The sequence below is a fragment of the Physeter macrocephalus genome, chromosome 7, assembly GCF_002837175.3.
Source record: "Physeter macrocephalus isolate SW-GA chromosome 7, ASM283717v5, whole genome shotgun sequence".
Classification (NCBI taxonomy): Eukaryota; Metazoa; Chordata; class Mammalia; order Artiodactyla; family Physeteridae; genus Physeter; species Physeter macrocephalus.
This window is the reverse complement of record NC_041220.1, coordinates 36,217,506-36,231,415: the sequence shown is the minus strand read 5'-3', so window position 1 is coordinate 36,231,415 and position 13,910 is coordinate 36,217,506. Positions and strand designations below refer to the sequence as shown.

The 13,910-nt window shown below is 40.2% G+C and overlaps 1 protein-coding gene across 2 annotated transcripts in view; it reads left to right on the top strand.

Annotated features, from left to right (window-relative positions):
• Positions 1–13,910, top strand: part of DCHS2 (dachsous cadherin-related 2) — a 299,819-nt gene that overhangs the window by 220,892 nt on the left and 65,017 nt on the right. For both annotated transcript variants that reach the window (XM_024126701.2, XM_024126700.2), the window contains exons 11-13: positions 867–1,001; positions 1,217–1,426; positions 11,157–12,014. In XM_024126701.2, the coding sequence (XP_023982469.1) occupies positions 867–1,001; positions 1,217–1,426; positions 11,157–12,014 (1,203 nt within the window). The remainder of the gene's footprint in view (positions 1–866; positions 1,002–1,216; positions 1,427–11,156; positions 12,015–13,910) is intronic.

Here is a 13,910-nt window from a genome sequence, read left to right as displayed (position 1 = left end):
AGCCTCAGCTCCCAGCCCCCACCCACCCCGGCGGGTGTGCAGAGAAGCCTCTCGGGCTGGGGAGTGCTGGTGGGCACCGATCCTCTGTGCGGGAATCTCTCTGCTTTGCCCTCCGCACCCCTGTTGCTGCGCTCTCCAACCGGGCTCCGAAGCTTCCCCCCTCCACCACCCGCAGTCTCCGTCTGAGAAGGGGCTGCCTAGTGTGTGGAAACCTTTCCTCCTTCACAGCTCCCTCCCACTGGTGCAGGTCCCGTCCCTATTCTTTTGTCTCTGTTTTTTCTTTTTTCTTTTGCCCTACCCAGGTACGTGGGGAGTTTCTTGCCTTTTGGGAGGTCTGAGGTCTTCTGCCAGCGTTCAGTAGTTGTTCTGTAGGAGTTGTTCCACATGTAGATGTATTTCTGATGTATTTGTGGGGAGGAGGTTGATCTCCACGTCTTACTTTTCCTCCATCTTGAAGCTCTTTGGGCACAAGTTTTTAAACGAGGGTCCACCTGCAGAAATTGTCATTTGCCCTGCAAGCTTATAATGATGCCATTAAATCACAATCGGGTGTTAGCAGGAGTAATTAGGAATATGTTGTAGGGTTGCACACTCATAAGAATTTTTTTTTTGGAGGGAGAAAATCTTAAGCATTCACTGTGGAAAGGATTTTTGAAAATCCAGCATTTCAGCCCAGGAGGCTTTTATTTAGCAAGAACAGCCAAAAGAGTTGTTTTAAATTTTTGTTTTTGTTTCTGACCTTAATTTGAAGGTTACGTGTCTTGCCTTTTTTATCTATGGCCTAACATGTTCATAGGAAAAAGGAGAAGAGACAGATGGATTCCAAGGGGATAATGGCTGAGTTTTTCCTCTATATTTTCCTTTAGGAATCAATTCCGAGCTTCAGTTTGAAATCATGCCAGGCGCTTTATTCGGGTTGTTCGAGATAAATCCTGACACTGGGGAGGTGGTGACAACCACCACACTTGACAGAGAAGTTCAGGAAGTCCTCACCCTTCGAGGTAAGGGATCCCTTGACTGTGCTAAACAAACAAAAACAAAAATAGGCAGCGGGCCATTGAGAGGTGAAATTTTACATTTCAGTAGGTTGTCTTTAAATAAAATATTATTGACCCAGTGCTACCCGCTAATTTGGTCTATTGCTGTCTGGTTAGGGCAGCATATTTTAGGTATGAATTAATGGCCACCATCTGTGCCATCTTTTGTTCCTTGTCAGTACTTGTACGTGATGGGGGAGCCCCTGCTCTGTCTGGGACTACAACAATTGTCTGCACTGTGGGAGATGAAAACGATCATGCACCAGAGATTATTGTCCCCAGGCATGACATTGAGGTTCTGGAAAACCAAGAGCCAGGGCTTGTCTACACTGTTTTGGCCTCTGATATGGATGCTGGTAATAACGGAGCTGTCAGGTATCACATAATTGGTAAGTATTATCTTTATTTAAATTCCCCCCTCCCCAGTATACCATCTCTGTTGACACACACTTCATGGAGTGCATTCAGCATTTGGTATCTAGTGCAGTGTCTACAGAATGCACAGCTGCTAAGAACTGATTGGTGCCCTGGGTCTCCTCTCCTCCTCCCCACAGCCACCCTGATCCAGTGCCCTCCAATCTCCTCAAAAATCTGCCCTTGACAACTCTCGCTGTTAGTAATCCACTAATATTAGTGCATGTACAGATAGAACAGATAGCTTTTGTTTTCTATTTTCACTTCTCTCGTATGATCGCTTATTTTTATTATTTTGAGCAGTCAAGACTTTCTTTCAGGCCTAGAGGACATGAGTAGAAAAACAATTGCCAGATCTGCAGACCAGTGAAACACTTCAGATCTACAATACCCCAGAGATCAAAGTTTTTAGGAACTTCTACACTACCAATTGTGGTTAAGGACCAGGGTTTGTGTTTTCAGAAATTTCCAATCTGTTGTGACTGATACTTTTGTAAAATCCAATAAATATAAATTACTGGGAGAAGAAATCAAAGGCATACAAAATGCAAGCCCCAGTTTTTAAAAACTATTACTGTATTATGGAGACATAAGATTATTCTCTCATGTTGCTATAAAATTTTCTAAATGCTTACTCTTAATTTCTTTGTATTTATCTTGTTGAGAACCAACTACAAACAATCCCCAGACAGCACCTGTCCCCTCTCACAGCATCAAGGACATTCTTTTTGACCGTTCACTTCCCTTTCCCAAATGGTCAACAGTTCCTCTCTACTGGCTTTTCCCATCAGTATTTCCCATCTTGAAAAGCATAGATGTCTCCTTTCACTCACTGTCTCTTTTCCTTCACAATCAAACTTCTTAAAAATTGTTGTCTACACTCTGGTTTCTGTGTCTTTACTTTCATTTCTTAGCCTGCTGTAAAATGTGTTCCACTGAAGTCACTCCACTCTACCCTTTCCAGAGACATAAAAGATCCCATTGTTGCCAAATGCGTTGGATCTTTTTCAGTTCTTAATTTAATTGTATTGCTTTGTGTCTTTGTACACCATGCCCTGGACACTTGGTCTCACCTTGACTTCAGAAAGCCACTTACTTTCTTTTGGTCCTTCATCTGTCTTTCTAGACAAGTCTTCTCAATGTCCTTGTTCTTCTGGTGGTTCTCTGACTTGTTAGAGTTTTCTGGATCTTTCTGGCATATCTTTTTCTTTTCTCATAGACACACTCTTTCTGGTCATTTCATCCAGTTCCTGTCTTCAGCTACCACTGCACCTCAGTATCTCCCTATCTTGACTGTACCCTAGATCTAAGTCCCATTAAAGGACATTTAAAAAATTGAAGTATAGTAGACTTACAGTTGCAGATGTACAACATAATAATTCAATGTTTTTATAGATTATGCTCCATACAAAGTTATTATAATATATTGAGTATTCCCAGTGCTGTGCATTACATCCTTATAACTTATTTTATACCCAGTAGTTTGTACCCATGATTCCCCTTCACCCACTTTGCCCCTCTCCATGACTCCCAATACTATGTTAAATAGAAGTGATGAGAGTGGGAATGCATGTCTTATTCCTGATCTTAGAGGAAAAGTTTTCAGCTTTTCAATGTTGAGTTTGATGTCAGCTCTGGGCTTGTCACGTATGGCCTTTATAATGTTGAGGTATATTTCATCTTTACCAACTTTGTTAAGAGATTTTATCATAAATGGATGTTGAGTTCTGCCAAATGCTTTTTCTATGTCAAATGAGATGATCATATGGCTTTTATCCTCCCCTTTTTTGATGTGGTGTAACACCTTGATTGATTTGCAGATATTGAACCATCCTTGCATCCCTGGAATAAATTTCAATTGATCATGATTAAAAATCCTTTTTATGTATTGTTGAATTTAATTTGCTAATATTTTTGTTGAGGGTTTTGCATCATGTTCATCAGGAATATTGGCCTGGTAATTTATTTTTGTAGTGTCTTTGTCTGGTTTTGATATTAGGGCTTCATAGAATGAGTTTGGAAGTGTTCCCTTCTCTTCAATTTTTGTTTGGGAAAGATAGGTATTAACTCTTCCTTAAGTGTTTGCTAGAAACCCTCAAATTCTAGTGTGGTCCTACTCTGATTTGTTGGGAGTTTTTTGATTATTGATTTAGTTTCATTACTTCGGTCTTGGAAGTGTGTATGTTTCTAGGCATTCTTCCATTTCTTGTAAGTTGTCCAATTTGCTGCTTTATAACTGTCAGTATTCTCTTATGATTGTATCTCTGTGATATCAGTGGTAATTTCTCCTCTTTCATTTCTAATTTTATTTATTTAGATTTTCTCTTCTTTTCTTGATGAGTCTGGCTAACAGTTTTATCAATTTTGTTTATCTTTAAAAAAAACAGCTCTTAGTTTCACTGAGCTTTTCTTTTTTTTTTTTTTTTCTTGGTCTCTATTTTATTTACTTCTGCTCTCATCTTTATTATTTCCTTCCTTCTGTGGACTTTGGGCTTTGTACTTCTTTTTCTAGTTCCTTTAGATGGAAAGTTAGGTTGTTTATTTAAGATTTTTCTCCTATCTTGAGTTAGACCTGAATTACTATAAACTTCCCTCTTAGAACTGCTTTTGCTGTGTCCCATAGATTTTGGAAAGTTGTGTTTTTCTCTTCATTCAACTCAAGGTATTTTTTAAAATTTCCTCTTTGATTTCTTTGTTGACCCATTGGCTTTTTAGTAGTATGTTGTTTAGTCTCCACATGTTTGTGTGTTTTCCAGTTTCCTTCCTGTAATTGATTCCTAGTTTCATACCACTGTGGTCAGAAAAGATGCATGCTTGATATGATTTCAATCTTCTTAAATGTACTGAAGATTTTTTTTGTGGCCTAGCATGTGATCTGTCCTGGAGAATGTTCTATGTGCACTTGAAAAGAATGCGTTTTCGCTGTTTTTAATGGAATGTTTTGTAGATATCTTTTAACTCCTTCTGATCTACTGTGTCATTTAATGTGTCCCTTATTGATTTTCTGTCTGGATGATCTGTTCATTTATGTAAATGGGGTATTAAAGTTCTCTACTGTTATTGTATTTCTGTCAGTTTCTCCCTTTATGTGTGTTAATATTTGCTTTATATAGTTAGGTGCTCTTGTACTATGTGCATTTATGTTTATGAATGTTATATCTTCTTGAATTGACTCATTTATATGATGCCCTTCTTTGTCTTTGTTTTAAAGTCTATTTTGTCTGATATGCATATTGTTATCCCAGCTTTCTTTTCATTTCCATTTGCATGGAGTATCTTTTTCCATCTTTTTATTTTCAGGTGAATGTGTCTTTAGATCTGAAGTGAGTCTCTTGTAGGCAGCATATAGATGGGTTTGTTTTCTTATCCATTCAGTAACCCTATGTCCTGTGATTGGAGCATTTAATCTATTTACATAAAGTAATTATCCACAGATATGTATTTACTGCCATATTGTTACTTGTTTTCTGGTTGTTTTTATAGTTCTTCTCTGTTCTTTTCTTGTTCCTTTAGTCTATTCCATCGCAGTTTAACTATTCTCTTTAGTTTTATGGTTGGGTTCTTTTCTCTTTGTTTTTTGTATACCCATTGGAGATTTTTTATTTGTGGTTACCATGAGGTTCATATATATCAATTACATATAGTTGTTTTAAACTGATAGTGTTTAAGTTCAAACACATCCTAAAAGCTTTACATTTTTCACTCCACTCCCACACGCTTTATGTTTTGGTGTCATATTTTACATCTTTATTTATATTCCTTCAGTGTTTATCATAGTTATTGTTGATTTTATAATTTTTATCTTTTAACCTTTGTACTAGCTTATTTAGGTGGTTGATTCACTGCCTTTACTATATATGTATATTTATCAGTGAGATTTTTTTCTTCACATCTTTTTAAAAATTTTCTTTTTATAGCCTTTTCTTTTTCACTTAAAGAAGACACTTTAACATTTCTTGTAAGGCCAATTCAGTGGTAACAACCTCTTTTAGTTTTTGCTTGTTTGGGAAACTCTTTATCTCTCCTTCAATTCTGAATGATAACCTTGCTGGGTAGAGTGTTCTTGGTTGTAGGGTCTTTCCTTTCAGCACTTTAAATATGTCATGCTACTCCCTCTGGCTTGCAAGATTTCTGCTAAAAAGTCAGCTAATATTTATCCTGGTTCCCTTGTATGTAACTCTGTTTTTCTCTTCCTGTCTTTAAAATTCTGTCATTCACTCTTTAACTTTTTCCATTTTAATTATGAAATGACTTAGTGTGAGTCTCTTTGGGTTCATCTTGTTTAGGCATCTCTGTGATTCTTGGACCTGGATACATTTCCTTTTCAGGTTAGTGATTTTTTCAGCTATAATTACATCAAATATGCTTTGTGCCCCTTTTTTCTCTCTCTTTCTCTCTGACCCCTATAACACGAATGTTAGTATGCTTGATATTGTTCTAGAGGTCCCTTAAATAATCCTTATTAAACTTTTTTTTTTTTTTGCTGCTCTGATAGGGTGATTTCCACTATTCTGTCTTCTAAGTTGTTTATGTGTTCCTCTGTATCACATAATCTGCTGTTAATTCCTTCTAGTGTATTTCTCCTTTCAGTTATTGTATTCTTCAGTTCTAATTGGCTCTTTTTTATATTTTCTAGTTCTTTGTTGAAGTTCTCACAGTAGTCCTCTATTCTTTTCCTAAGTTTGGTGAACATTTTTATTACTATTGCTTTGAACCTTTTATCAGGTAAATTACTTGTCTCTGTTTCATTAGGTTTCCCTCCTCCCCATCCCAGTGTTTTATATTGCTCTTTGCTTTGGAACATGTTCTTGAGTCTTTTCATTTTGTTTGACTCTCTATGACTTTCTTCTCATTTTGTTTGTTTGTCTCTATGAAATTAGGTAAAACATACCCTTCTTGGTCTTGAAGTCATGTCTTTGTGTTGGAGCAGTTGGAGCATCCCTATGCAGTCTGCCTATGCCCAGTGGCTTTGGTGATAGAGCTGGATCTAAAGTGATCATGGGACATATCTTCTTTGGGGATGCACTAGCTGTCACAGCTCTGTCAGGGGGTGGGGCCAGGGTCTGAGGGGCTGGGGCCACAATCCTGAGTGAGCTTAGTGTCTCCTTGGTGCTATAGAGGTTTCTGCCTTGGCCAGGGGTGGGGCTGGGACCCAGAGGGCTGGAATAGGAGGCTGGTGCAAGCCCTGGCTTCTCCCAAGGTGCACTGATGGTTTCCGCCTTGTCAAGGAGTGGGGCTGGAGCAGGAGGGGCTGAGGTAAGAGCCTGTCTCAGATAGGGGTAAGGTGCACTGGAGCAGTCATAGCAGGCTGGCCAGAGCACCAGGCATGTTTCAGCCTGCTGCCTCTGTGCTGGAACTGGGAACAAACAAGTGAGTGTCCACACTCTTCAAGAGCAGAATCTCAGTTTCCTACATGATTCCATTAAGCCCCACTGGTTTTCAAACCACCTAAAGGGGCTTGTATTCCCAGTGCTGGACCCCAGGGCTGGTATGCCCAATGTGGGGCTCAAACCCCTCACCCCGAGGGAGGATCCCTGAGCCTGTGAAATCCTTCTCCTCTTCTGGGTCACACACCAGGGGTGTGGGTCCTGACTAGATTTCTTCTCCTCCCCTCCTACCAGACTCCACGTGGTTCTTTCTTTGTAATCTTGGTTGTAGAAGAGCCATTCTGCTAATCTTCAGGTCAGTCTTAGAGAGAGTTTCTCTTTATGTAGTTTTGATGTCTTCCTGAGAGGAGGTGAGCTCAGACTCTTCCCACTCCACCATCTTGATCCTACCTCCTAATAAATTTTTATTTTCCACTCTCTCTCTCCTTCTTTTTACAGTGAGAAAGCAGAATCAGGATCAGTGCCTTTGACAAGAAATAGCATTTTTGTTCACACTTTATGTCCTGTGGTGGACTGTGGACTTTCCTCTGTGCCATCCTCACTCCAGAACTCCCCATCAAAGGACACATTTGTATGACTCTCATACAAATATAAAACTAACAACTTCCAAAGATTTTTATTCAACTCATTAGCTAAAAAACAAACCAAAAAGATGTTAAAATTAGTTCAAGGAGAAATGTAAGAAACACACACATACACACACAGAGCGAAAATAAGGAATTCTGAAATGCAGAAGAGGTCTATCCATAGGATAGTAATCAATGCCATTCCACTAGACACAATTAATTGAATTTCTGTGAACAAGAACCATTCTCATTATGTATTAGTTTTCAACAATTTACAGAGATAAGATACCTGAAAGACAATGAAGATAAAATACCTGGAAGACAACTCAGATGGCAAAGCCAGACTAGTCACACCCTAATCTTTTTTTTTTTCACCCCTAGGACACCCACTTATTTTTTTCCCTTCTGTTTCACATTGTTTCACCATTTTTTCTGACAGCCTCAAGGACCCAGTTTTTATATTTAGCAGCATCTCATTATCAATGTTTCCAAAACTGAACTTAACATCACTCCCTTTTCACCCACTTCATCATGGTCTGGCTTCTTCTAGAATCTCTGCCAGTGATCTTCAGCCTTGTTTTCAACATGCCCTTAAAAAACATCTTGTTACAGATGTAAGCACTCAAAATCCTTGTTCACATTTTTTACATGGGAGACAGATTGTTGTTATAGTAGTAACACTTATTTCTTAAACTCCTTCTGCGTTATATGCCCCCAAATCAATTAATGGTCTTTATTTTTTATTTATTTACTACTTATGAGCTTGAACAGGTCCTAAAATTTAGTTCGTAGCAAAGACCCTCTCCAACATAAAAAGGATGTATTTCCCAGGCATTAACATCAGTCCCTGTTTCAACATGAAACACCAATATTTGGAATGCCCCTTTGCTTGGTAGCCTAGAAACTTTCACACCCTGGTGTGGTACACCTTGGTCATGTTGGGAGGGGTGAGAGGTGAACCTTTCTTTTATAATTTGCAGGAAGGGTGATTATAAAAGTGATTTGGGGAAGGACAAACCCACGAGATCCCAGGGGTTTTCTTAGGCAGAACAATTTTAGGAATAAGGATATATAAACTGAACTTCTGGAAATTACCTTAAAATTTACCTGTTTCCAGATACTCCTTAGATAACTTAATATAACCCCAGGGTCCTCAGACCTCATTTGAAAGACAGCTGGTCTAAACACCCTTGAGTCTTCCCCCTAAGCCGGATTATGAGTCTTCCCTTCCTTACTCCTTATTTCCCTCCTCTATATCTCTGGAGTGTGTCCACTTCCTCCAGGGGCATATTATTGCAGAACCTCCTCATTGCTCACTAGATACCATGGTAGCCTCCTAATCTTCCCCTAGTTTAATCAAGCTCTGACACTGCTGCCCTTTACTCTTCCTAAAACAGAAATGTGATTCATGATGCTTTCCTGTTTACAATCCTGAAGGGCCTCCCAGTAGATTTTAAGATAATATAGTCTTCAGCAGTGAACACAGAGCAGTTCATGATCGGATACCTGCGTATCTTCCAGATTTATGTTTTTGCCACTGTCGACCCTCTGTCTCCCTACCCTCTGCACTCAAATACCCAGAGAACCCAGTGTTCTAGTCACACTAAAATGTTTGCAACGATTAATTTGTCGTATTCCCGGGACTTAACCCAGGTTTGTCCCTCCTCCCTCTCCCCTCCACTGAGACTTGTAGCCTGGCTTTCTCCCCTTTAGGAGTTAGTTTTTTGTTTGTTTTTGCGATACGCGGGCCTCTCACTGTTGTGGCCTCTCCCGTTGCGGAGCACAGGCTCTGGACGCGCAGGCTCAGCGGCCATGGCTCACGGGCCCAGCCGCTCCGCGGCATGTGGGATCTTCCCAGACCGGGGCACGAACCCGTGTCCCCTGCATCGGCAGGCGGACTCTCAACCACTGCGCCACCAGGGAAGCCCTAGGAGTTAGTTTTGATGTCACTCTTTCTAAGAAGCATTTCCTGGTCATCCTAACACAGGACCCTGCGCTCATCCTCTGTGCTTCCCAGCGCCCTGCACGTGTGAGTTTCACACCGTATTTTAATGTTCAGGTACTGACCTGCGTTTCCTCCTGGACTGTAAACTCTTGGAGGCCAGAATCACATCTTCTGCTCCTCGTATTCCCAGTGTCCAGCACATACTTGGTACATGACAGGTGTTGTTGAAATGTTTACTGAGGGAATGAATTGCTTTATTAACCACAAATGCCACAGAAATGTAGTTTGTCTCACCATCCCTGTGTTTGGTACAAATTAACACATCTTATGAAGACGTACAAATGCAGTCCCTTCTCCTCAGCCCCCAGCACTGCCTGTGGCTGTTGTTTTCTCAGAATGCTGCTTCACTTCTTCCATGTGCCTCTGGTAGGCTCCAGTAAGTTCCCACACTGTTGGGAATGGTGCCCCTCGTCCAAGAATGTGGCTGGTAGGTAATTGAACCGCATTTTCCCAACTAATTTTTGGGGTGACTTTAACTTGCCTTTGGAAGCTTTTTATCCCTGTGTTCAGTTTAAAATTTTATTCTACTTGGTACCATGTACAATAGCAAAAGGAACATTTTTTTGAAGGATATAGAGAAGAATAAAACATAATCCTGGCTTATGTTATGGAAGAGATAGACAAATATTCCAGTATCTCTAACAGAAGTGTTACGATTCATGCACAGAAGGTGTGGAATGTAGAAGAGACCTTATTGCAGTAGTATAACCGGCATTCAATCTGTAGTGAGTAACATTTGGGAAAATTACAGATATGCTGTCGTACATCAATCTGTTATTTTTTGATTGATGTCTAAAAATGGACATTGCATCCTGTTGCTTATACCCGGCTACTGTTTTATTTCATGTCAAACATACATTTTAATCCTCCCAAAAGGAAAAATATATTAATATAAAAAGTTGAGGGGGCTTCCCTGGTGGCGCAGTGGTTGAGAGTCCGCCTGCCGATGCAGGGGACGCGGGTTCGTGCCCCGGTCTGGGAGGATCCCGCGTGCCGCGGAGCGGCTGGGCCCGTGAGCCACGGCCGCTGAGCCTGCGCGTCCGGAGCCTGTGCTCCGCAGCGGGAGAGGCCACAACGGTGAGAGGCCCAAGTACCACAAAAAAAAAAAAAAAAAAGGACATTCAAATTTCAAGAAAGCGAATTTAGCTAAGTCTAGATTAAAATTACTTTGATCAATGTATACTGTACCCCCAAAATTAATTTTATAGTAGGTGAAGATTTATTTTTTTCCTTAAAATGTTCTGGTTAGGGCTTCCCTGGTGGCGCAGTGGTTGAGAGTCCGCCTGCCGATGCAGGGGACGCGGGTTCGTGCCCCGGTCCGGGAAGATCCCACATGCCGCGGAGCGGCTGGGCCCGTGAGCCATGGCCGCTGAGCCTGTGCGTCCAGAGCCTGTGCTCCGCAACAGGAGAGGCCACAGCAGTGAGAGGCCCGCGTACCGCATAAAAAAAAAAAAAAAAAGTTGAAGTTGCACACAAAACAAATCATACTGCTGCAAATCAGTCAAAGCAAGTATTCGAATTACTGATTGAATTAAGATAGATACTGAATTATACTTTTTTGTTTATCTCCTGATAATAGAAACTTCATGAGGGCAGGGACCTTATCATGTACTTACAACAGTACTTACAAAAGTACTAGGATGTAATAATCAGGAAATAAGTATTTGTTGAATGAATATATATATTCATGGCAAAGGGCTGCTACTTTTGGAATTCAAATGTATTTTGAATTTGTTTTCTTTACTAGATGGAAATACTGATGAGTACTTTGCTATTAATGAAACATCAGGAGAACTCTCAATCACTCGTGCTTTGGACCGGGAGCAAGTCAGCAACTTCACCCTAGTCATCCTGTGCTCCGATCTGGGGGATCCACCCCAGAGCTCCATGGTGCAGCTGCAAGTCAGAGTTCTGGATGACAATGACCACAGTCCTTCCTTCTCCAGGCTCCATTACCAGGCCTCTGTGAGAGAGGATGCTCAAGTGGGAACCGTGGTTCTTGTACTCTCTGCTGTAGACAAGGATGAAGGCCTGAATGGGCAAACTGTGTATTCTCTGGCGGATGAGGCTTCTGGGGCATTCACCATTGATCCCGTAGCGGGCACATTGAGAACCAGCCACATCCTTGACCGAGAAGCCAGAGCTGAGCATACATTTAAGGCTGTGGCCAGAGACTCTGGTGTCCAGGGCTCAAGAAGCACCACGGTGATCATAAAAGTGCATGTCACTGATGTTAATGACAATGATCCAGTTTGGGAACAGAACCCCTTTGATATTTTTCTTTCCCCCCAGTCACCTACTAACCAGATGACCGCCATCCTGAGAGCCAGTGACCCAGACTTGGGGCCCAATGGAACTGTCGTATTTAGTTTTGCAGAGCCCCAGTCAGTGTTTTCTATTAATGAATACACAGGAGAAATTCAACTTCAGCAAAACCCAGCTTCAGAATATTTTCCTGTCTGGCTGCAGTTAAAAGTTGTGGACCAAGGGTTCCCAGCTAGGACAACCACTGGTCTCTTGGTCATTCACATGGAAGGAGAAGATGTAAGGATTTCCTTCAGCCAGCATCTGTATAATGGGATTGTGCCCGAAAATTGTGAGGCAGGTGAGTGTCAAGTGTTTTGTACATTGTCCCAGTTTTGGCAAAATGCTTAAAACTAAGGATTATAGAATGAGTGCTATCACGGTTCAGTTATGCATTTTTGAGTCCAGCCAGTTCTTGATATGCCAACTTTCATTCAAAATATGTCATTAGAAAAATACACTCAAATACAGTAAAACACGCACACACACTCCCCTTTAAAGACAGCAAAAGGTAGTAAAAATACTGAAAGATAAATCATTCAAGGCTCTTAAAGTTTAACTTAAATTAAAAATCTCAAATAAAAACACTTTTATTTAAATGTTTATGAATTCTGAACAACTGTACATTTCCTAAAGTACTTTCCTAGAAGTGCAATGAAAGGTGAAGTATGTTGCCGTTCAGTGACTGCCACTGCGTGTCCTCGGGCAGCTGGATGTCTCCGCCTCAGTTTCCTAATCTGCAAACTAAGGATAAGTTTGGTGCCTACCTCGTTAGAGTACAGGACTGAATAAGTCAGTTCATATAAAGCACTTAAAACAATATCTGACTCAGAATCAACATGTAATATATGGGGACTGCTGTTATTATTATTATTATACTTCATTTTATATTTTACTTCATTTTGATACAGTCAGCATTGCTTTCAAACAGTGCAGTAATATCTGATCTTCAAAGAATTTGGCACAGATTATACTACTCAGAACAGGCTTCAGTGAATGGTAACTATTTGTCCTCATAATGCTAAATTATTTTTCAGTTTTTTCCCTACTCAAATGTATGCCATAATGGGAAACATAAAAAAAAATTAATTTAAGTGATCTTTCTCGCCCAAAGCAAAAAAACCCATTTGTATATAGTTGTGGATTGAAAGAAATCCAATCTAGGTAATTATATCTAACTAGAGAGTTTAGAAATAAATCTTCTGAACCTTTCAGCCAGCCAGAGGGGGCAAAGCACATGGACTCCAGGGTTTGGGAGAGAAGGAGTTTGCCTGCGACAGTCTGATGTGTGCTGTTTGCTTTCTCCAGTCATTTTTTGTTTTTGTTTTGTCATTTTTGATTCAGTTTCACTTTATCCATACCTACAACAACCACTATTTAAAAGGCAACCTTCATTTTTCTGAAATTGATGTATACATTTCATAGTGAAAATATTTTGTTACACATTATATTCTTTATGAAAAGAGAATATTCAATTTAATACCGAATGTCAAATTAGGGTTCTTCTCAGTTGCAGATTATTAACCTGACTTTGATCTTCTTTTGAATTATGGCTATCTCATGGGCTGCTTATTCAGAAGGCCTCTTATTGATTCTAAACATAATTAAGGGTAAATTGCAATTACCTTCATTAAATGAAATAATAGTGACTCCCAAAATAACTAGAAATGTCCACCCATATACTTAGGTGTGATGAGATTTCTGAATAAGAGTTAAATGTTAAATAACATGAGATACTCCTTAGAGCTCTGTTTCTGTACCTCTGGAGAGGTATACATCCCAACCCCAGAGCAGAGCCTGGTAGAAAGGAAAGGTGACATTTTCTAAATAATACAGCACAAAGTATATGAATCAATCTTGAAATTGATCTGATAAAATCATAGAATTTTTGAGCCCAGCTTTTGTCTGCAATGAACATATAAACATTTTTTTCCCTAAATACCCTTGACACATGACCTTTCAGTCTCTACTTGACTATTTCAGTGACTGAGAGTTTAGGACAGTGGTTCTTGAACTTGGGTGTGGAACAGGCACTCTGTGATGATCCCTGAAGTTTCTGCTTCTGTAGGTCTGGTGTCCAGGAACTAACGTTTTTAACAAACTCTGCAGGTGATTTGATTGCATGACAATGTTGGAAAACACTTTCATTTGAAAAGTCATTCCTGCATTAAACCCAGATCTGCCTCCTTTATGTCTG